The 22,723-nt window shown below is 35.8% G+C and overlaps 1 protein-coding gene and 1 pseudogene across 1 annotated transcript; both read right to left on the reverse strand.

Annotated features, from left to right (window-relative positions):
• Positions 1 to 5,342: 5,342 nt before the first annotated feature.
• On the reverse strand, positions 5,343 to 7,359 carry LOC113287144 (monooxygenase 2-like). The gene is made up of 5 exons (XM_026535823.1): positions 7,009 to 7,359; positions 6,865 to 6,927; positions 6,533 to 6,728; positions 6,210 to 6,441; positions 5,343 to 6,133 (listed from the first exon to the last, which is right to left on the reverse strand). Exons 1-5 carry the CDS (start codon positions 7,236 to 7,238, stop codon positions 5,553 to 5,555), a joined length of 1,302 nt encoding a protein of 433 aa, XP_026391608.1. The 5' UTR covers positions 7,239 to 7,359; the 3' UTR covers positions 5,343 to 5,552.
• Positions 7,360 to 7,797: 438 nt separating this feature from the next.
• On the reverse strand, positions 7,798 to 14,962 carry LOC113287145 (annotated as a pseudogene).
• Between the last annotated feature and the right edge of the window lie 7,761 nt (positions 14,963 to 22,723).

A 22,723-nucleotide genomic window follows, 5' to 3' on the forward strand; every position in this document is an offset into this window, starting at 1 on the left:
TGCGGCCTCCAAACGATCATTCGAAGATGGTTGGGCGTGATGCTATTTTAAAACGCTTAATCCGCGACTTATTCGGTTAAGCTTTAAAACAACGATGCTTCATACATATTGGTTGTTTTCAATGCATTATATGCAACGAGCATACATGATATTTCATGAATATCAATTTCTTAAATAACTTAGTTATTTAACTAAGCACCATATGCTATTTCTTGTGGTGGGTCCCACGATCCGCTCATTCGAGACATCAAGAATGTCACAAACTGGGGGATACTTACTGGGGTATTGGTCTGGCGGTTTACAGCGTGCAGCGTACAACACGCCATTACAAGAACGCGTCAGGAAAAGGTGGACGGTTAACAGTGATGAGGGAACTGGGCAAAGGTGTGATCGTGTGACAATCACCACTCCTACACGACCCCACTACTCCATCACTTCACCTCCTCCACTTCCTACGAGATGAGGGTTGCGCTCAATGACTTATACAAATAGGTCATTCACCTATTTCCAAACAAGACAGACACAGAAAAACCAAGTGTTGTCATCAGTATCAAGAAAAAACCCAGAACTGATAGCTTACATCAAGCCAGTTTAACATTCTGATACAAGTCATAAACATCCAACACCTTCACAATCTCAACACCTTCTTCGCTTCCCTCCCTAAGATCAACCCCATCTCCTTCACTTTGTGACCGAAGCAAGTCTGGAACGGCCATTTCTTGGTTTACGCAAGAATTGTGTAGATTGATCTCTCGAATCAAAAGCACTCCCGTGAAGTGCATTTGTTTACGGTTTAGATTCATTTCTCATCCATACACACCCAAATTTACCAAAACCAGCAGAAACAGTTTTCACCATAAACACTAGGATGAAATCTTCACTCACACCCACACATAATGACAATAGCATTCAAACGATTATGTCGATGTCTTATATGCAAAGTTTAATGGTTAAGCAATAAATCTCGTATTGTATTCCTTAATTTTATTTTTATCTAGAGTTTCATACACAGCTTCGCAGTTTCATTTTCAATATGCACGACTTGGAAGATACGTTAGGGAATGAAACAGTTCAAGTCAAATATTACTAACCTCAAGAGGAAGGATAATTGCTGTCGTTGTAGCTTTATACTTCTTCACATCTTCAAGTCTTCATGTAATACTTGTAAGTCTCAAATCCTAATACTTTCAAGCTAACCTATACGAAGTTGACTCTAGTAAATAATCAAGCGACTCTTTAAATGAGTCTTGATTCAATGAAATATGACAACCAAACTTGATATACCAACGCTTGGTGGGTTCAACCGAGCAATGATCTAACAGTATTACTTATCCATGAACAGTTTGTTCAGTTTAGAGATAATGTGACAGACTATTCTGTTAGAAATATGACTAAAATCATGTTTACTAAATATAATAAGTATTCAGTGCGTATGAAGATATGAATTCTGCTTTATTTTTTGCACAATTTTTGGATCCACGAGAGAAAAGGGAGGGATTGAAATTTTCTCTTGAGTGTTTGTATGAGAAAAATCAGTACAAGGTTGATAGAGTTATGGAAAAGGTGAAAGAATATATGGCGAAACTATTTTAAGAATATAAGTCTTCGTATGCAGTTTTCGAAGAAAGTTCAACTAGTGGTGTTGTTGTAGTTGAAACTCCAGTTATTGCGCAAGAACAAAGCATTGAGGCTATGCTTGACTCAAGGAAGAAAAGTCATAAAAAGAACCAATTTGGTGTTGAAGGATTAAATGAGTTGGATAAGTATTTTGCAGAGGAGTTTGACGAAGAAGAAAGTGGAACTGATGTTGACATTTTGGCTTGGTGGCAATGCAATAGTACCAAGTATAAGGTACTCTCATATATGGAGAAGGATATATTAGCCATGCTCGTGTCTTCAGTTGCTTCTGAATCAGCATTCAGTACTGGAAAGCGTGTGCTTAGTACTTGGAGAAGCTCTTTATCTCCTTGGACAGTTGAAGCATTACTCTGCACACAAAGCTGGCCGGAAAAGCAAATTTCTTTTGGTCTTCTATCGGAGTATGTACCAGATGATAGCTCAAGCATTGAAGAAGCTAATGTAATCTGTTGGTTCTTTTCTTTTTTTTTTCTTTACTTATCAACTCAAACTTGTTATTAACTTAAAGTATCGCATGTTTCAGTAATATTGGGTGCTTATCCAGTACCATGGGAGTTTGATGATCCAATGATCCTTGATTGTTGAAGTTCAGATCTTGTTGCAGACTTGAGATGGAAAGGAACTATGGCAGTGCTGGTTTTAACACTTTTACGTTCATCTTTGAACAATATTTTCCTTTGGTTATGTACTTATGTTAAAGTACTGAAGAATTTAAGTAGTTAACAAGATTCAGGAACTTTAAAGTTATTTTCATGTTTATCAGTTTATGTCAGACTCAAAACTCAGTAACTTTGAATGTTTTTTTCTTGTTTTTGTTTTAAAGAACTTATGTTAGTTATGCTTATGTAGTTATGTTAGTATGCATGGGTGTGTTTTTGGCTGGGAATAATAGGGAAAATTGCAGGAAAATGTTCTTGTGTTTTGTAAAACTGCAGGAACAATGCTGAGTCTCCGGACACGGTTTAAAATCGGTACAGAACTGAGCCGACTCGGATCGGTTTAAAACCGAACCAGAAGATGGTCGGCGCGGCCACGGTTTCAAATATAAGAGCCGACACCTAGTCAACTCGGTGGTCGGTATCGCCTAAAACCGGGACGACCAACCGATGTGCATGCCTACCAGGGCATATGCTCTGAAATTTTGGGTACCATGAAGTGATAACTTTCATCAAATGTGAATGATTCCCCTTTTCCTCCAAGTAGTGTGCTTTCACGGCTTCATGCTACAAAAACATGACACCTACTTACTTTGTTATTTACAAATTGATAAAAGTAGATTGTATAGAATAAACAATAAAAATACTTATAAATTGTTGAGAGGAAAATCTAAAGTGGCTAGCGTTCAAAATCCGTTATTGGATAGCTACAAAAGCAACTATCGCATCTTGGATGACTCGGTGCATATCATGGATTTGTTGAAGACTTCTTCTCTTCGGGTTCCCATAATCTTAACTAAATTTGTTATATATCTTCGCCCAAAAGCTCTCGGACTCTACCCTTACGGAGGAGTGATCTACAACTCGACTTTTCGAGTACTATGCTTTGATGATTGCCAAATTTTCGGCAGATTCAAACGATGTCATTCTTGTATGTGGAGGTATGAAATGAGTATTTGTGGACTATATAGAGTAGAATGAGCAAGTTTGCGGCAAATTGGGTTCGGGGATGAGGTCTCTTTATATAGAGAAAGACCTCAACGGATAGTTTTTTCGAAAAAAGTGAAATGATTTTGCATAATCGGTATTCTCGAATGTCCAAGAAAAAATACGATTATGTTTTTATGCCCAATAGATTTGGCATCTTGGTTTAGAAACATAAACCGATTGTGGATGAGAATCAACAAAGAAAATTGAATTTTTAACCAACAATAATGGGTTTATATAGTTGCACATGTAATCCGATTACGGCTAAAAAAAGATACAAAAACCTGACATTTCTGAGGCATAAAGAATCGGATTATACTGACACCCACGTAAACAGATTCCACGATAGAGCCTCAACAATCGGGTTATAGATGCAGTCGTATAGCCGCGGATTGTTTGCCTGTATTTGAAAAACAGAGGTTGAAGCATGCATAAACTTGTTTTACCATAAATCCATTATAAACATAATTATAATTAAAACTTTAAGTAAATTCACCATAATCATCCACAAAAACAATAAACCATAATCATAAAAAAAACGATAAAAACTTAACCCACCAAAAGTCTAAAAAAATAAAAATTTAAAACTTAAACTTATCATATCTAAGAGAGCATCACCATTATGGAGGAGGAGCTGCATTGACAGCTTCTGCTCCATCCATTCTTCAAACATACAATGCAATTGCGTGTTGCGTGCCCTACGAGCTCCGATCACATCCCTCCTTCTCCTGGAAAACCTGATGAGCTCAACGATCTCTTCTAGTGCAAGCTTGTCAGCCAGTGCCAAGGCCTGCTCCAAATGGGTCTCACAGACATAGCCGAACTTGTAGAGATTTCTAGGTACCATGGCTTGTGGTGTCTCGTCAACATCCTCCTATTGGATCTCTCGAGAATAAAAGGCTAAGTGACCAAAGTCCATATCTGCAAATAAAATCTTATACATGAAAGATGCACGTTACGCCTGTAATTCAAAAAAGAATTAAGAAAATATGTTCATGATATCCTTCCCACCAATGCTAAAATTGTTAACATTCTCTACTAAATAGATCATATGTGCTATGAAACATTTATTTAGGAATTTCCCTACTGCCATCTTTGTTTGGCAAAATCTCTATAGTTAACATCAGTTGGATTTAACATGAATTTATTAGATTGGTTCAACACTTGATTTGACACTAATAACAATACTTCTTATAGCAACAACACACATGCTAGTGCTTGCTGGTTTATTTGGAGAGCTAAGTGTGCCTATATATTAAATCACACTGAACTAACTGTCAAGCAAATAGTTCAGAAAATCGGGCATATATGTTCTCACAACAGAGTTGATAATTTGCATAATCACATCCCAAATAATACTTTTATATACTATAGAGGATGATAGTAATATTCAAGTCCCTCGGTCTCTGCAAGACCCTTTTTCTCAAACTTACTATACTCCACTAACCGCTTATTACTTTGTAGGACATCCAGGATACAATGGAAAATTGGGAGCAACATGAGGTGCTGATTTAGCGCTCAAATGGGCTAAGAAAATGCAGCGCACCAATGTGGAAGTTTTAGCTTAGAACATGAAAACTCTAGCTTTACCATGGTATACTAGAATGCAGTTCAAGGAAGATTTCATCAAAATTACCATGAGAGAAATAGAAGAGAAAATAAAGATTGGAATCCCATAATTAAATTTGTTTTAACTAGTTTAAAAACAATCCGGAAAATAAATAACTTAGAAACTTTTGAATTAGCTCTTCTCGTAAGAACTTCGATCAGGGAAGCCATAGTATATGCCATTACTATTTCGGAAACCAGTAAGTATTCTTCTTAGGCTTGTCTAAATTTCTTATCTAAAAACAAATGGAAAATAAATAGTAAAAATTTAAAATGAAATATCTCTCACTTTACACCAAGAACATCTGTAATTGTATATCTTTTAAACCACATATTAAAAACACCTACGATATAAATATAAACATGAATATCTAATTATACATATTTTTATGCTAAGATTTAATAACTGTAATCAATTAAAAAATATTTAATTTAAAATGAAAAAAAACCTCCTTTTAAGTAGTGGGACCGAATGAGTAGTGTACAACTGCTATATTCTTTGAATACAAATTACCCTTACAAAAATGGTACATTACAAATACAAATCAAACATACAGAATGAAACACAACGATACGAAATACAGTAATGCTTACAATGAGCTTATTCAACGTGGTAACAAAGAATTGTAAATATCTATACTTATGAGTTAGGACCACACAACATCAATTTCCATAGGAAGTAGATCCGGTAGGTAACTTTCCACAATCATACTGTATCAAACTGACTAGCCGGCGGAAGGCTATCTTATAAAATACCGTATCTCGAAGAAGCTTTGTCATCCATCCTACAACTCTTAATGATGAAATTACACCAACTCCACCACCTTGTTGAACCCAACCAGAAATGTATGAACCAGTAATCAAACCAGCAGTTCTATATCTTCTCTCCTTAACATACATTCCTATCTCAACCTCCAAGTCCTCTTGTGATAGCATTCCACCATTTCTGATATACGAATTCCCTATATGGCGTCCCAACACCACTGCGTCCTCTAATGCCGAGCAACCACCTTGACCGAGGTCTGGTGTCATTGGGTGCATTGCATCACCTGCAACAGTTACTGTGCCGTTGGATACCTTACCGAAAAGAAGATCCCATGGGTATCTAAACTGCAGGGGTCCCCATGATAGACTTGGCATATAAGCATGTTGTATCACATCTTTGACTACTTGTGCAGAATCAGGCACTCTCTCTAACATTGTCTCTTGTATGATCTTTGGGTCTCCTTTAGCCATCTCTTCCTCTGTGAATGGGAAAAACAAAAAAAGGTTGATTAACCTCAACATAAAAAGTCCACATTGTTTTTGTCATGATTTTACCTGCACTGGGGGTGGATGGATAAGTCATGAACCAGAAAACGTCAGTGTTGGTATTTGGCAAGATACCGAATCTTCGGCCTTCTGCAACAAATTGCTGAACTTCATGTTTCAATCCATGACCTTCAGGAAACACTCCTAATCCACGCACGGCATATCGACCTGAAGAGACCGGTGTTTTAAGCCCCAACCACTTTGCCACCACAGAATGGACACCATCACACCCTATCAAAACCTGATGAATAGCTTAAAAGCTTAGCATCAACAAATCCATGGATAACATATATTACTGTCACTGGAGTCAAATATAAGAAGTTGTGACTGACCTTGGTATGGATATTAGTCCCATCTTCCAAATGAATAATCACCCCGTACGAATCTGCACCGTTACGTGTTTCCGCTTTTTCGATTGAGCGAAGCCTGGACGAGTAACGGATTGTATCAGCTGGTAGTTCTTCTGACAGAGCTTCAAGTAAGGCTCTCCTATGCACAGACCTAGGTCCTCTTGTCAACCACTCATCCCTACATTTATGAATTGCAACTTCAATTGTTTGATACAAATACATGTAGTCTACATCGATATAATCTTATTCTGGCACAACCTTTACTAGTTGTAAACAAAAGAATGTCTAAATAATTAAAAATTGGATGAACATACCCTTCATCAGTTGTAAACAGAATCTCCTGGGTAACTCCATTTGCAAAATTAGTAACTTCTCCCCTTTTAGAAACAAAACAAAAACCATATTTAGCATCACATAATCAAAGTTTTGATCACTAAGAAGTTCAAAAGCAAAATTACCTTTTGAAAGGTTTGTAGACGGCAGTAAGTTTGTGAGCAACACCAAGTGCTTCAAGAGCAATCCAAGCATTTGAGGAAAGAGTTAAAGAACCACCGGTGATTCTAAGCTCATTAGCTCTTTCTAACACTAAACTCTTCACTCCAACTCTCTTGAGTGCTAAGGCTGTTGCTAATCCTGCAACCCCTCCTCCAACTATCACTACTTCTTCTCTCATCACAACGTTTTCCATCTCTTCTTGCTTAATGATATTCTTGGTATCTCTCAGCTTCTCTGCTTCTAATGATATTCTTGAATTTCTAATCTGCTTCTCAATCTCTTGTTTGAACTATGGAAGTTTAAAATGAGTTGTACTAATTTATATAACAGTAGTAGTTTGAGGGGATTAATTCATTATTTAATCACATGTTTATGTGTACTTTTTGAAGCTTCCAAGTGCAAGCAGAGAGATTGACCGAGGATACTTGGTCATTACGGGACTTGACTATCATTCTAATTTTGAATGGTCAAATCTTTGAAAAGTCATCACTCAGGTGTCAAATGGAATCCCAGCATACCCTTTTTGATATAAAATTTTCTAGCATTTGCGTTTTCGATCTATTCAATTATTAATGAAAATAAGACCACTGACGCACCCACCACGTTTCCTGTTTTGCAAGTAGTGATGATGAGTTGCGTGAGTGGTGACGAATTTTTAAAATTTTCTATGTAAAAGTCCAAAATATCATACTTCTTTACTTTTAACTCCAAAAAGTTATCCAGCAGTAACTGTACAATTACATGACTTCCACAGTAAAAAAAAAAATTACACTTTCATTAACATTGCAGCAATATTCCTGGTACGCTTCAAATATACGGAGCACTTTGAAGCGTCAGTTTCAGTAATTGCATTTTTCAAGTGCTGAAACAGTTCATGGTATGCTTCAGTCAAAACTTCACGGGAGTTTTTCTGGATTTCGCCCTTGTTTTGGGTAGAATCAGACTCTGTAAACGAGTTTTGTACCGATTGAGTTCCTACTCTTGTGTTTACCATTGCTTCCAGTTTTGCTGCCATTACAGCTGCTCGAGCAATACATGATGAAGGCAGCTGCAAGTAAACAATGAACAACTTGGTCTAGCCGTTAGTAGGCTCACCTAAGCAAGCAGCAAAATATGATTTTCATGTAATACAAACAGACACACAGACTTTGAGATAGATAGATGTTTCTAAAACTCAGACGCTAACCTGTGCAAGTCGAGCAACATTAAGGCCAAAACTCTTGTCTGACATCCCAGGCACAAGTTTATACAGGAAAGTGATTTCATTTTGATCACTGTAGTGGACACTCTCATCTGACTCTGAGTCTGCAACTTCGGATGTATTTCTTGTTGCCATATAAGATACATGGTAAGCCCCTACAGCATCTGGGAATTCATTCTTCACTTCCACAATCTTCGGGTAATGGGTCACAAAGAGAACCATACATCTTGTCTGCTTCAGAAGGTGCTGCAATGTTGCATATGGAATTGCAACACCATCGTGTGTGCTTGTGCCTCGTCCAAGCTCATCGAGTATTACCAACGACCGTGACCTGCAGTTACGGATTATATAAGAAGCCTCACTAAGTTCCTCCAAAAAGGTGCTCCTTCCTAATTGGATACTATCAGATGAACCCATCCGAGTATGAACTCTATCGATGACATGCAACTGTGCTGCTGATGCAGGTACAAAAGACCCGACCTACAGATCAGACAGGGAAAGTTTGATGAAGCAGTTTCAAAGCAAAAACAGCTGCTAAACAGTAAATTTAAGCGGTATCATACGGCTCATGAGAGATAGTTGGGGTTTTCAGGTATCGTATAATTTAAAGGAGTTCCAGAGACAAATAGACCAAAAGATTATGAAAAAATTCTAACCTGGGCCATGATAGCAATTAGAGCAACCTGGCGAATATAGCAACTCTTTCCTCCCATATTCGGCCCTGTAATAATTTGACAGTATTCTTCATCTGCATGCAAATTGGTATCGTTCGGAACAAAACTGTCTTGTGATATCGAGTCTAGAACCTGAGAGTATCAATTGTTCACAATCAGTGTATAGAAAAAACGTACAGCCGCAATTGAGCACTAAAACTTAAAAGTGTAGATATTTTGGTAGAATTGTGTTGGAAAGCATGTATATATTAGATTTTTTCGGGAATCTGAAATTCAATAACAAATATTTGGCAATGAACAACTTACGGGATGACGCCCAGAAGAAATCCTGATCTGAACAGGTTCCCCATCATTCACAAAAACTGGGTGAACATAGTTCTGCAAGAATGTGTTACAACCAATTAAGCATCTGAACCCATTCCACACAACTCCACCGCAAAACAAAAATCAAAAAGAAAATTACTTGAATGTTCACCTTATTTCTAGAAAGGGTTGCCAGCGAATGAAGACAATCCAAAGCAGCCAGTGCTTGAACAGCAGCTTGAAATTCAGCATAATATTTACCAAACCCGTCTAAGAAACTATCCCAGGCTGCTCGGCAAGCAACAGTCAACTCCTCTTTGGCAAGCATCAACTGATCTAAAGCCTTTAAGACTTCAGGGGGGTGGTAACGAATTGTTTTCTTCGTACTATTGATCTTAACCCAATTTGAGGGTACCCTCATATCTGAAGGCAACTGCAAAAACGCTACATTAACTTCAGATCTCATACTTCAACAGCTGTAAGTTATGTGTGAAAGCTAGACACTTGAGTAACAAGGAGAACTCTAGCTAAAGGGAATCCAGCATTAAAAGCTCCAAAACCCATCTCGACAATTTCAAGGATGGAATCAAGACGAGGTCAATCACCTCAATCAAGTGTGTGGATCCAGAGACACTCAAGAACTCCAAATTGTGCATCCGGAGTTGCTTCCTGTACTGACTGATCAATAAATCCAACTTGTCCTTTTCCATCTGAACTTTTGTGCTCGCTGCAGCAACCTGTATATAAACGAGTTATATAAAACAACTCCAGAGAGAAGACGGAATTGCAAGGTATGAATTATGTTAGAAGTGAATTTCCAAGACGAAACCATTTGTGTATACCTCAGGGAAATGACCACTTGAAACGTTAAATAAGTTCTGAAGATCCCCTTGACTAGCAGCATCCTTATTTAGGACAGAGAGAAGAGTTGCAGCATTACCAGCTAATGTAGATGAGGATGCTGTTAATATCAACCTTTTCAATAACGGCGAACTAATCATCTCCTTCGAATTACCAGTGCAGTCATCATCTTCAACTCGGAGTTGCTTAAGTTGTTTCCCAGCATATAAAACAGCATGAATGACAGTGATGAACTGTTAATCATGCAAACCAACAAAGTACATAGAAACTATAAGCCTGAAATCAATGTCATAAGATAAACTTATATGTCTAGAAAAAACTTGTCAAAACTTCCAAACCAATTCATTTACCATCAAATTCAAGGGCTTTAACCACACATGTTAGTGAAACACGATCACAAATGTTAATTAATACCTCAGCTGCAGTGGCAGTTCGGTGGAATATTCTGGTTATTCCACGCTGAATATCAGGAGACCTTCCCAGTGTCCTTAAGACAGAAGAAAGAATATAATTAACCTCAGGCTGTGCAATTTCAACACGGTCGTCTTCATTATTGAACCCATCGATATCCTTTTTAGTACCCATCAACTCTGCAATCTCAGAAACAGCATCAAGACGCGCTAATATTGAATTCCTGTCACATAGAGGATGTGTTACCTGCATTATGCAGCAGATGCAGCCAGTCAAATGGAGAAGTAGTAGAGTTTAGATGAAGAAACAAAAACAGCATCTAGGCCCACCTCATACCCAGTGTCTAAGAAGCCTCGAACCAAAAGTGGTAAGTGTATGATTCATCAAATGCAGTAAGAACCAGTTTCAGCACCATTAGAGCTATTCTTCAGAACCTTTAGAAATTGAAACAGGCAAATAAAATTTTCAGTAAACTGAAGGAAAAATTGTGCTAAAAATTATGATTGTATATAAATCCTCATTTTTGGTAGTTCACCGTGCAAACTGAAGATGATTAACATAAGGCTACTAGCAAAATGTACAATGTATTACAAAAACAGCCTATATTCTTGAGACATGGAAGCTATCAGAGCAGGATTCTGTAAATAAATGCACTCATGGGCATGGAGATTGAAAGCAAGGTAAGCTGTGCAATGTATTACAGAAACAGCCTATATTCTTGAAACATGGAAGCTGTCAGAGCGGGGTTTTGTAAATAAATGTACTCATTGGCGTGGAGATTAAAAAAGAAAGTTAAGCTTTACAGTTTCAAGAAGAAACATTAAAAAAAAAACACCCACAGATGATTAATTAAAATACTAATACCCTATGGACACCACTACATTTGATGAGGTATACAAAGAACAATGTGCTTAAACAGTGTAAATGGAGCAGAGTTTTACTACTCGCAAAGGACAGCAGAACAACGCCACCTAAAATTCGAAGTCAAAAGCTGATTCCAATTCATTCCTACTACAAAACTAAATTAAAAGCTGATTCCATATTATTAACTGCAGGACCATTCGTGGTTTTGCTACAATATGATACCACCGTAGAACATTTCACTGCCGAGTATCTTTTGGGATGTCACTCTAGCTTCTCCAGATATAAGAGGTTAATTATGAAAAGTTCTTCTTTAACTGTAAATTCATTAATCAGGCTTGTCTGATAATACATTCTGCACAACTAGAAGTGTTGATATCTTAGAGAAATCGATCTCCATCAATCAAACTTCTGGTCATCTACAATAATACAATAAACCTCAAATATTGTTATCAGAGAACCAGAAAATTCAAATTATGATGTTTGATGCTTCTTCAACCCTAACTCCGAAATTTAGAGAGGTATACAATAAACCTCAACCCTAACTCCGAAACTTCTTGCACACCAACTTTTTTTGCCCAATCTAGAGATGCATAACAAAATTTAAAGCCAATATCTCCAAAACATTGGGATCATAGAACCAAATCTAGTTTCATTTGTCTTATTCTTAAACGTTCAAGTCACACGATAACAAACCATCTCCAATGCGATAATAACCTGAACATAAGATCCCACATGGAAGGAACACAAACTAGGTCCCGCACTCCACATTTTTCATTCGATATCGAATTTCTAAAGTTCAGCTGCATAATCATTATACTTTTACATCTATGCTCTCTATCTAGAAGTTTTCTTTCTGCGTGAAGTCATGAATCGAATATATTGAACTTAAAAACCACATTTAAACCCAAATGATCCACAATTTATAGACAAGAAAAACTAATCAAAACAAGTATTCAATCCTGAAGCTTGCAAAATCTTGAATTGAACTGACCCGACCCCTTTCTACAAGATTGAAGCTAACCCATATTATACTACTGAATTAAACTGTGTTACAACGACACGGACACGGTGTCGGTGTCTTGTATCCAATACGCTACTTCGACACGACAATTTAAAAAACTAATATACGTGGACACGGCACGGACAATATAAATATCATTGAATTTAGCAGTTTAACATTGACATATAACTATTTAAGGTAGTGAATTTGCAATATATATGCATATTATATGTATGATTAGTCCAAAAGGCATTACATAAACTTCACTAGAGAGAACAAGTCGGAATAAGAAGGGAGAAAGTCTACAGCAAGATCATTGGATAAATTTAGAACTAATTTTTCTAAGTTTTCTAACTAAGTTGTAATACGTATTGACACGGCTGAAATTGTTTTTTAGGTGTGTCCTTGTAACACAGGAATTAAATCATAAGAGAATCCTTCTAAGTTCTGGTGAGATACTTGTGCTAAATGAGGCCATATTACCTTCCCGCAAAATGAAAGCACATTTAACGTCACTTCATCACCAACCATAACATATACGATATTTCGATAACAACGAATTAAAGTACCATAATTAATTCACCCAGAAAACGATGAAGTTTAGAAGCAGAGAATCCTTTATAAGTGACCAAAGATAATACAGCTTTATATAGGATTCTTTATCTAGAATTACCTCTAATTGTTGAAGCGCATTGGCCGATAAGGTCATTTCAATGTTACTTGAGAAAAGCCGAAATGAAGCACCATGACACAAAATCCTTTGCAAGCCAAACTTCTTGAGATGACGAATGGTTAAAGCCAAGGCTTGGACAGCTAACCCTGGCATAGCAATAACTCCCTGAAAACCACAAACAAAATTCAGACAGTGTAATAAAATCTGTTTAGTGGCTAAGCTAATAGAATCAATATACCTTAATCCCTACACATTGGCCTTCCTGTTTCATGTTCTTTGTGGTGTGCTCCTCAGGATCTGCAGAACCACTTTCATCTATGTTCTCAAAGGAAGACATCACTTCAGCAAGTGCACCACTATCTTTGAAGCAATCACGTGAGGCACGTTCAACCCACACACTGGATGTCGGCCCAGCGTATGCCAATAGTAACTAAAATCAGCAAGAACAACTCAGAAAACTCTAGAGAAAAAAGAAAGATATAACACAACAACAACAAAAAGAACATCTTAATATGAGACAGCTCTTCAATAGTTATCCTGAAAATGGTGATTCCTTCTTCTATACCACCATACTGCTAATACTTCAAATTACAATGGGGCAATTTTTGCCAAATCTCTGCCTCAATACATTTACACAAAAGGAAATTGTATCGTAAATGTAACTAGTTTCCAATTATTTAAGGATAAACTTACAATTAAAATCAGTAAGTATAAACCCACTAACATTCAACAGTTTTACTGATCAGCAACCACTTCCTACATTCAATTAGCAACTAACAATTTGGCAACTCATTTCTACACTATGTTTTCCTGGTTTGCTGACAAGCCCCAGTTTAAGCACTAAAGACATTCATAGAAAGAAATATAAAAACTCGATACCTTCTCCGTTTGTTTCGAAAGCGGCTCTCCAATAAGTATTTCGGCAGGACACAAACTCAATATCACTGCTTCAAGTGCATTTCTCATAACACTATCATTAAACTCCCCATAAATCACATCTCCAGCTGATATCTCCACAGCAACAAACCCAATTGTCACATCAAACCCACCAATTTCCTTACTAATCTCACTCTTCTTATCACTACCACCAACCAAAACATCCTTTTCAACAACACAAATCAAATAATTACTACAAGAACCAAACTCCTCCTCTCCACTTCCTCCTCCACCCATATCTTCAGCTGCTTCAAGTGTTGCTTTCGTATACAATGCCGATAACCCCCTCGTAAACGGCCCACATTTATTCTCCCCATGAGCTTTAATAGCTGCAGTTTCAGTTTGTTTCACAACACCAACTTTATGTCCAACATTTACAAGTCTCCTAACATGTACATGTAATCGAAATGTGGGTATACTAGCAGTCAAGAAATTATGATCCAAATGTGCATAAATTCCCAATACCTTAGCTGCAATCTCAGCGTCTTCGCCAAAAAATCGATACCTATATCCAACTTCAATCATCAAAACAACATCTGGGTACTGTGATTTCAGCTCTACTACTTGTTGTTCTAATGGAGTGTAACGCTCACCTGCTCTGCCCTGTGGTGTGCACGTGGGTGTCACGTGAGTTGTTGGTTCCAGAAGCTTTTCAAGAAATTTCTGGTGAAGTGATGGACTAGGGTTTTGAAATGGGAAAGTTTGGATTTTTTTGAGAGATGATGAGGAGATGAAGAAAGGGGTTTGTTTAATGGTGATGAAGATAGTTCAGAAGATAGGGTTTTTCATTTTGAAGGTGAGAAAGAAACTGTTGCCGTTATCTTTGGGGAATGGTTTATTGGAGAATCTGAATTTGGGTCTTGTGGAGGAGGAGGAGATGATGAAGATGGAGAAAGGGTTTTGGGTTTTGGAGCAAAGAATCGAGAAATCACTTGTTGTTTCTTCTGTTTAACCATTGTTATCGAAGTGAGAGGGTTTCCGAAGTGAGAGACTGAGAGAGAGAAAACGGTGCACGTCTGTTCAGTTTCTGTATAATATATTAATATGGGTTTCATTTCGCGCCAGTTTTTTATTCGATATAATGGGCCGACGCCGGATACACACGTTCCGCCAACTTTTACTTGGTTTATAGAGGGAGAAATTAGGGGGAGACGCAAAAAAAAATATATTCTCATTCTTAGGCCCATAATTAATTTTGTATACCGTGACACCCATAATTATATGAAATTATTATATGAATCGATACATAACTGGTTATGCATACTATCTTTTCAGGCATAACTCGTTACGCAGCCTAATTTTTCAGGGATATAATTGGCAGCGCAACTTGGACATAACATATCTAAAAATCCGCGCCTTAAAATTTTACAAATTTTATATCGTTGGAAATCTTTTTAAAAGAGCTACGCAACGAGTACAAACAAGAATATCAAATTTTTGTTTTTAACGAAAAAATCGGAGGTGATCCTCATTTTAGGGAAATTTTTTGAAAACTTGATATTTAACCATTATGCAGTCACCAAAAACGATGCATAACACATTCTGCAGACGCATAACGAATTATGCAACCATTTTCTCCACTGCATAAAGAATTATGCATTTGGATAACAAAATTATGCATCTATAACAAGTTATGTTACATTTTTTTGGTTGATTTCAGCCGTACATATAAAAAATTGATGCATAATGCAGTATGCATCCATATTTACGGATGGATATCAGGTTATGCATCTATTTTCTCGATGCATAATGCATTATGTAGCCATATTTTCGGATGCATAACAGGTTATACATCTATTTTCTCGATGCATCAAATATTGTGCAACAATTTTCTCGATGCATAACACATTATGCAGAAAAAGTTGATGCATAATGCGTTATGCAGCCATATTTTTGGATGCATATCAAGTTATGCATCAATTTTTTTATTTCAGTGCTTACAAAAAAGTGGTTGGATAATGCTTTATGCATCCATTTTCATGACTGCATAACATGTTATGCAGATATTATTTTAGGTGCATGACAAGTTATGCAGTCTTTTTTTTTGTTGGTTACAATAGTAACAAAAAAGTTGTTGCATAACATGTTATGCACCCATTTTCTGATCTGCATAACAAGTTACGCAACAATTTTTGTAGATGCATAACAGGTTATCCAATCATTTTCATACCTGCATAACAGATTATTCAACCATTATTACCAACACCAATATGACCAAATACATTTGTAGCTTTCCGACCAACAACACCAACACCTCTGAAAAACGACAACTAAAACTACAAAGTAATATAACAACTTCGAAAAACTCAACAACAAAAAAGCATTATAACTAGCATCATTTTCTTATGCATCATTTTATGGATGCACTACTGTTTATAAACACTTCAAGCTTATGTATATCTAATGAACTTGAGATCCAAATATTACAATACGATACATGATGTTTATATTTTCACTCAGATTATTATGGATTATAATAACGAGAACTCATGGGAGAAGGTAAACGTACTCATGTGAGAACCAACAAGGGAGTGCACCAAGTTTGGAGGAAAAGGGCTCTTCTGCTTCTTGACATCGACCTGGAAAATTTACTGTTATATGATTATTTAATCACTAATGAGATAATCGGACCAAGACAAAAGTGCAAGTTGGATACAAAATATTACTCGTAGGATTTAAAGCTTATGGAGTTGCCTTCTCGCTGCAAAACTAAAACCTGAAGGAAAATTCTTATCTACAATACATATTTAACGAAAATCAGAAAGCAATTTACCCATCCTATTTCGTATTCAAACCACTTCTCGATCCATAACCATCTTCACCACCTCGATCAATACCATTAAGACCTTCATATGCAACCATGAATCGCAGAAGCAACTTCATGTTGTTTCTTCCATTTCCGACCAGAAAAACCATCTAATTTTTCATTCAAACTGAAATGCGAGATCAACCCATTATTCCTTTCTATTTTAAAGCATCACAATTCAAACGAAACCTCGTTTAATTCATCCCCACAATCCACAAACTCTCAATTTCTTATCCAAAATTAACATCAACTATCTTCCCCCTGTTTAATTTCAATTAAAATCGATTACTGACCACAGATCTTGCAACCCATCTCTATTAACCAACCAACAGCAAACCCTAGTTACTTCTCGATCTGTTTAAGCTAAAGAACAAACTCAATTTCATTGTCAATCCCTTCCAATCTCGGTATTATCTCAGAATCACTTTTAATTTCTTTTTCATCGATCTGATCTCAATCAGCTGTCTCTCGGCTCAGAACCATTCTCTTTCACTCTCTGTTTTGAAAAAATCCGCTTCTCTTGATCTTCATCTCTTGTATTCAGTAGCAGCTGCGCTGCCATTATTTCTTCCTCTCTCAAATTAGTCGTTTTATGTCCCTCTAAAAAAATCCAATAAACTTATTTTCAGAAATTATGGGTGTCTGAGAAATTTTTTCTTGAAAACTCGGTGCGCGCATGAAGATTTCTGTTTGTGGGTTTGACAGTGTACAAAATAAGGAGAATGGGTCTCACAGTTTTCACTTTATAGAGTGACTAGGGATAAGCATGGGCCAGAATGAACCGGTTTTTAGCTCATCCGCGTCCAATCCAATTCGCAATAATTTTAAATTTGACATCCGTATCCAATGGATTTACATCTGATGTACGTATGAGTGGATTAGGTATGGATAATCTAATGGATTTTTATAAGTTAAAATTTTATAATGAAAAATAAATACAGTATAGATAAATTCTTATAGAACCTACACGTTTTACATACTAGTTTATCACTCGTGCGATGCACGGGTTTATTTTTTGCTTGTGGAATTTTGGACTAATATTTAAAACTAATTTCTACAAAATCTAAAAATTATAAAAAGAAAAATGGTAAAAAGCAATAAGTTAATATTTAAGTTGGTGCCCAAGAAAATAAAACAAAAAAAAGGATAAAACAGATATGAATTTTGTGGGAGACAATGCATTGAAAATGAAATTCTTTTAGCATTCTTTGACATCCTCTTTTTCTTGGCTAACACTTTTCCACCTCTTCGTTGTCCCTATTAGGAACGGTCACTATCTTGGACATAAATATTCTTCATTTTCTCTTTGTCTTGGTTCCCATGTTGAAACCAAAAAAACAACAAATAGAAAGAAAAAAATATTTATTATCCTCAAATCATTAAATATTGCCAAAAAAATCTTCTAGGTTGTTCTCCTTCACATTATTATGTAAATGTATCATTGTATTTCTTGAAAAATATCGGTACGAAGGTAGTAGTGATTAGGATATCTAATTCCCGATACCTCTTTACAGAGCTTTTCGATGCTACATTACATGAATTGTTTTCTACTTACATGATTTAATTGTCCTAAGCAGTTTAAGAAGGAAAAAACATCGCCCCGGCAAGGATGTGGTCGGGCCACATCCATTTTGTATGCGTCCCCTCTTCATTTTCTGACACCTATTTAACTAAAAAACTTGCCCCCTCTAAATCCCCTTAACTGTTTCACTTTTTAAGAAAAAGTAAGAAGTTATAGAAAGAAAAAAGAAAAGCAGTTAGGTAATAAAACTGTTTTCCAAATTTTTTTCTTACTTTATGCGACGTGTCATCATTTAAAGAGGGACCACATACTTGAAGTATGTGACCCGACGACGCCGTAGCCAAACCGAAAAAACATACCATTTTCCTCTAGTAGTTTAAGAAGATAAAAACGTAATTCTTTCAGCTCCATTACGTGTTTTCTTTCGAAACGCGCACCATCACATTTTTAAAACCTCTGATTTGTGGTTTTTATAAAGAAGATAATTAGGGTTGGACATATATATTTTTGTTGACGATTGAGAATTGTTTCTATATTTTTTTTGGATTTTAAAGATATTTGGTCTCGATTATTTAGAACATGTACGTTTATGCACATTTGGTAAGAGTGATAGGTCCCAGAGTGTCAGGGTAAAGGGTGAATTGCACCATGAGAATTGTGAGTATTCATCAACTTAATTAAGATTAAGAAAATGGTCTTAATTTGTTAAATAACTTGTTAAGCAACAATTGATGTGAAAGGTGATTGTCCTGCAAGGATTTTCAAATGGTATCATTGTTAGCTAACTCCATAAAACATCCAAATGATCTGCAAAATCGCTCCATAATATGACAGGAAAACCCACTCCATAATGCTGGAAGTTGGAATTAATGAATCTGTGACTTAGAAAAAATCTATCAAAACAACTACCAAAACAATACATGCATACTTGTAGTTCCTAAAATATCAAACAAAGTTATTCTTAAGAAAAAACAACTAAAGTTCAGCAAAAAAATAATAGAGAAACTCTAAATAATTAGTCCAAAGGAAACAAATTTAAAACCAAATCATAATAGATTTGTATTCACCAATCACATTATGTAGGCCACTGGTTGGTGAACAATATGGTATAATATAATCTGGTATTATCAGATATGTATTGACACACATCCCGTGAATTATTCTTCTTGATGAAGATAATTTTCAAATTTGTTGGTCCATCCGATGTATTTGAAATGCCAATGTATGTTAGATTTTCATTTTCACCAAAGCTTCTACTCTCAAGTATAATCAGGCATTCTGTAAACCTTGTGTTCTTCCCAGTTCTCATCCATTTGAATAAATAAAATATACATTTTGAGTCACGACTATGAACTCGCCGAGAATTCATCAATTTTGGTTAAGTTTATGAGCCACTTTTTGAGTGTGATAGTGAAGCTCAGTACATGTCGAAAAAAAATTGTTTGAAATGCCATGTGGCATGGAAAATAAGTTGCCCTCATATGGTAAATATGGAAAATTTTGATTAAAAATATAAATTTAATTATGTTCGGTGGGACCCTAATAAATAAAAAATATATTTATGTTTGTGTGGTGGGGTATTTATAAAAAATTTAGTATTATAATATATTTAGTGGGACCCTTTAAATATAAAAATATATTAGAATAATTAAAAAGTATGAGAGAAAGAGAAATTATATACCATATATATAAAATTATTCGGAGATAAAAAGACCATCAAACGATCGAGTCTCTATCTCCCAACTCTATAGCATATGTTTGTATATAAGCTATATTTGACATATAAGCATATATGTTTGGTAATTTGGCATACCCATAATGAGTGCATATATATAACAACTATAATGGTTCTACATGCGTAGGAATAATCCTAGTGATTATATCAAAATTTGTTTGGAGGATAAGAAGCTTGCATTCTACTACCACAGTTATCTTTTATGTATTCTCCAAAACATCACAATAGTTTTGAAGACCCGTCATAGTACGATGTGGAGTCGTAATGGCACATATATAGTGCAACAAAAATGCGTAAGAACGCGAATGTCATGCTTAAATCCAGTTACCAACTGGTACGCAGAAAAGTTTGACTAATATTGGGTTCTAAAAACGAATTAAGTAAGATGCGTGTAATATTGCATATCCCCAAAGCAATAAAGGATAGGTTTGTACGCATAACCTATTCCTTAGGCACCATCTGTAACCTTTGATGGTAGCCTCTGCGGGACCATTGGGGTATAAGATGCTCTATATTGATCTTATTAAATATGCAATATTCATCAAGTCCTTTTGATGTAAATTCTCTAGCATTAATAAGGGTGGTGAGCTTTTGCACTTTGTATTGTGTAATATGTGCTAAGATTTTTCAAACGCAAATTTGTTGGGAACTATAACTAGTCCAAAATGTCAAAACATTCACCAGAGCCATAAGTCACTTTAATGGTCCGCATTTTGCATGAATATTTTTCTAAATTTCACCTTATTATCTTCGTAATATGGTTTGTTTACCATTTGCATCTTAGGATGGTCTCGATCCTGTTTTACTGAAGACTTTGTAAAATGAGTGATATGGTCTCTTACTTAAAAGCATAATGGGAGGGAGGAGGGGGTTGTGCATCTGGCACTTTAGAAAACACTTATTGAGAGATATGTTTTTACTTCACATTCTGTCAATCTTTTTCCCGTTGTCTCGTCCACTCAAACACAGCGATGTACGTATGAGTCATTTCAAGACGAAACATCATGTCACAACCAAAGTTCCTTTATTGTTATGTCAAAGTCTGTATGAGTCAATTTCCGACATTTCATCGTAGGAGTCAATATGGATTCAATAATCCAAATACTATAGTGATTTACATTTCACTAGATTGACACATTAGTTTCTCTAAAATATATTTCCTTCCAAATATATTAGAAACTATAAAAGATGCAATCAATTACATTCTCATCACTGTGAGGTTCCACATGATATCCATTTGCATGGATTTCTTTGGAATTTAACAAAGTGTGATTATCTCTCAGTACATGTAGAGATTTTGTGACATCTTTGTTCTATCTCGAAATTTTTTTTTGAGTAGTGTTGCTCTCGATGATCCAATCCTCGTAGTCACATTATAAGGAAATAGTTCAACAACTAGTTTAAATTCCATAAGCTGGTGGGAGGGAAACCACTATCTGTTAGACATGGAGTCTTGAGATATTAAATAAGTGGTGTGGCCTTATTAGTTAAAAAAAATGAGATTCAACTCAATTACTTTAGAGTGAATGTATGTTACGTTTCATCCAGATATATCTCAAGTTCTTTAAAGAATTTATGTTTCTTGGGAATGGTGTACTTTTCATTCCATAAGCGCAGATATTGGATCTAGTTTAATTAAATATTCAATTGGCCATGCAAAGTTCTTCTTGTCATTAAAGTTGATGTCTAAATTATGACCTTCCTATGGAAATTGGTTGCTACTATGGTACCCGCATTACATTGCTTGTACCAATACCGGTAAGAAGATTCATTCCCAACTCTTTGGTGAGAGCTAGAATTACATATTAGCTTCATCCCATACCTATACTTTGGTGTCACTATTGCTGGGAAAAAAATACATTTTTTTCTTCTTTTTCTCATGATATATATGTCCCTTTTCTCATGATATATATGTCCCTTTTCACATGCTGTATATGAGTCGGTACATCTAACCCTCATTACTTCGGGGTTCTTTCCATTTTCAATTTTGCTACATTTAGCTTAATTTGGGAATTTTTTTTATCTCAACGGGACAAAAGAACTTCACTACACATGTCAACCACTTACTTTAGGTTGAATATATTACTAAAGATAGTTCTCTTGTTGTCGTATTTCAACATATACTGGTTCGTTATTATGATAGATGAAGTAGAGAAATGGAAATTTTCTGACTCATATCACTTTTTGTGAGTTCTTCCACAAAATTATAATACATATTTTATTTTCAAAGTATCTTTTGAAAATAATAGTCGAGCAAGTGGATTACATCCCACGGAACATTCAAATTTAGGGAGAAAATATCATGGATGCAATAATGGTTCTCGAGTACTTTAAAACCTCAAATGAATACATTAGAATCGAGTTGGTACAACCAATTGAACAAAAGACATCATTCAACCATAGCCAATATTATATTCAATAGAACAAAATAGCATTAAGACCAAAATTCGTAATGATCGAGATAAGCAATCATAATTTAAATTGACCGTTTATATGATGTGGACTTATCTTAAGACAAAAATAAACAAAACTATGTATGTTCTACAAACAAATAAATAGGCATGTTCTACAAACAAATAAATAAGCCTAGCAAACACTCAATGTAAGAACCCATGTTTATTTTATAGTTACATACCTTTGGGTTTTGGTTCCCCCTGTATATAGACAGAACCGGAACAGCTTTAGCCACGCA

Source organism: Papaver somniferum, chromosome 6, assembly GCF_003573695.1.
Source record: "Papaver somniferum cultivar HN1 chromosome 6, ASM357369v1, whole genome shotgun sequence".
Lineage (NCBI taxonomy): Eukaryota > Viridiplantae > Streptophyta > Magnoliopsida > Ranunculales > Papaveraceae > Papaver > Papaver somniferum.

Bases quoted from the DNA above. Each gene is read 5' to 3' on its own strand.
- LOC113287144 (XM_026535823.1), bottom strand. From the start codon at position 7,238: ATGGAAAACGTTGTGATGAGAGAAGAAGTAGTGATAGTTGGAGGAGGG. The intron at 6,729-6,864 runs GTATGTTCATCC...TCATAAATGTAG, and splicing joins CTGTTTACAACTGATGAAGG to GGATGAGTGGTTGACAAGAG. The intron at 6,134-6,209 runs GTAAAATCATGA...TCCCATTCACAG, and splicing joins TCCATCCACCCCCAGTGCAG to AGGAAGAGATGGCTAAAGGA.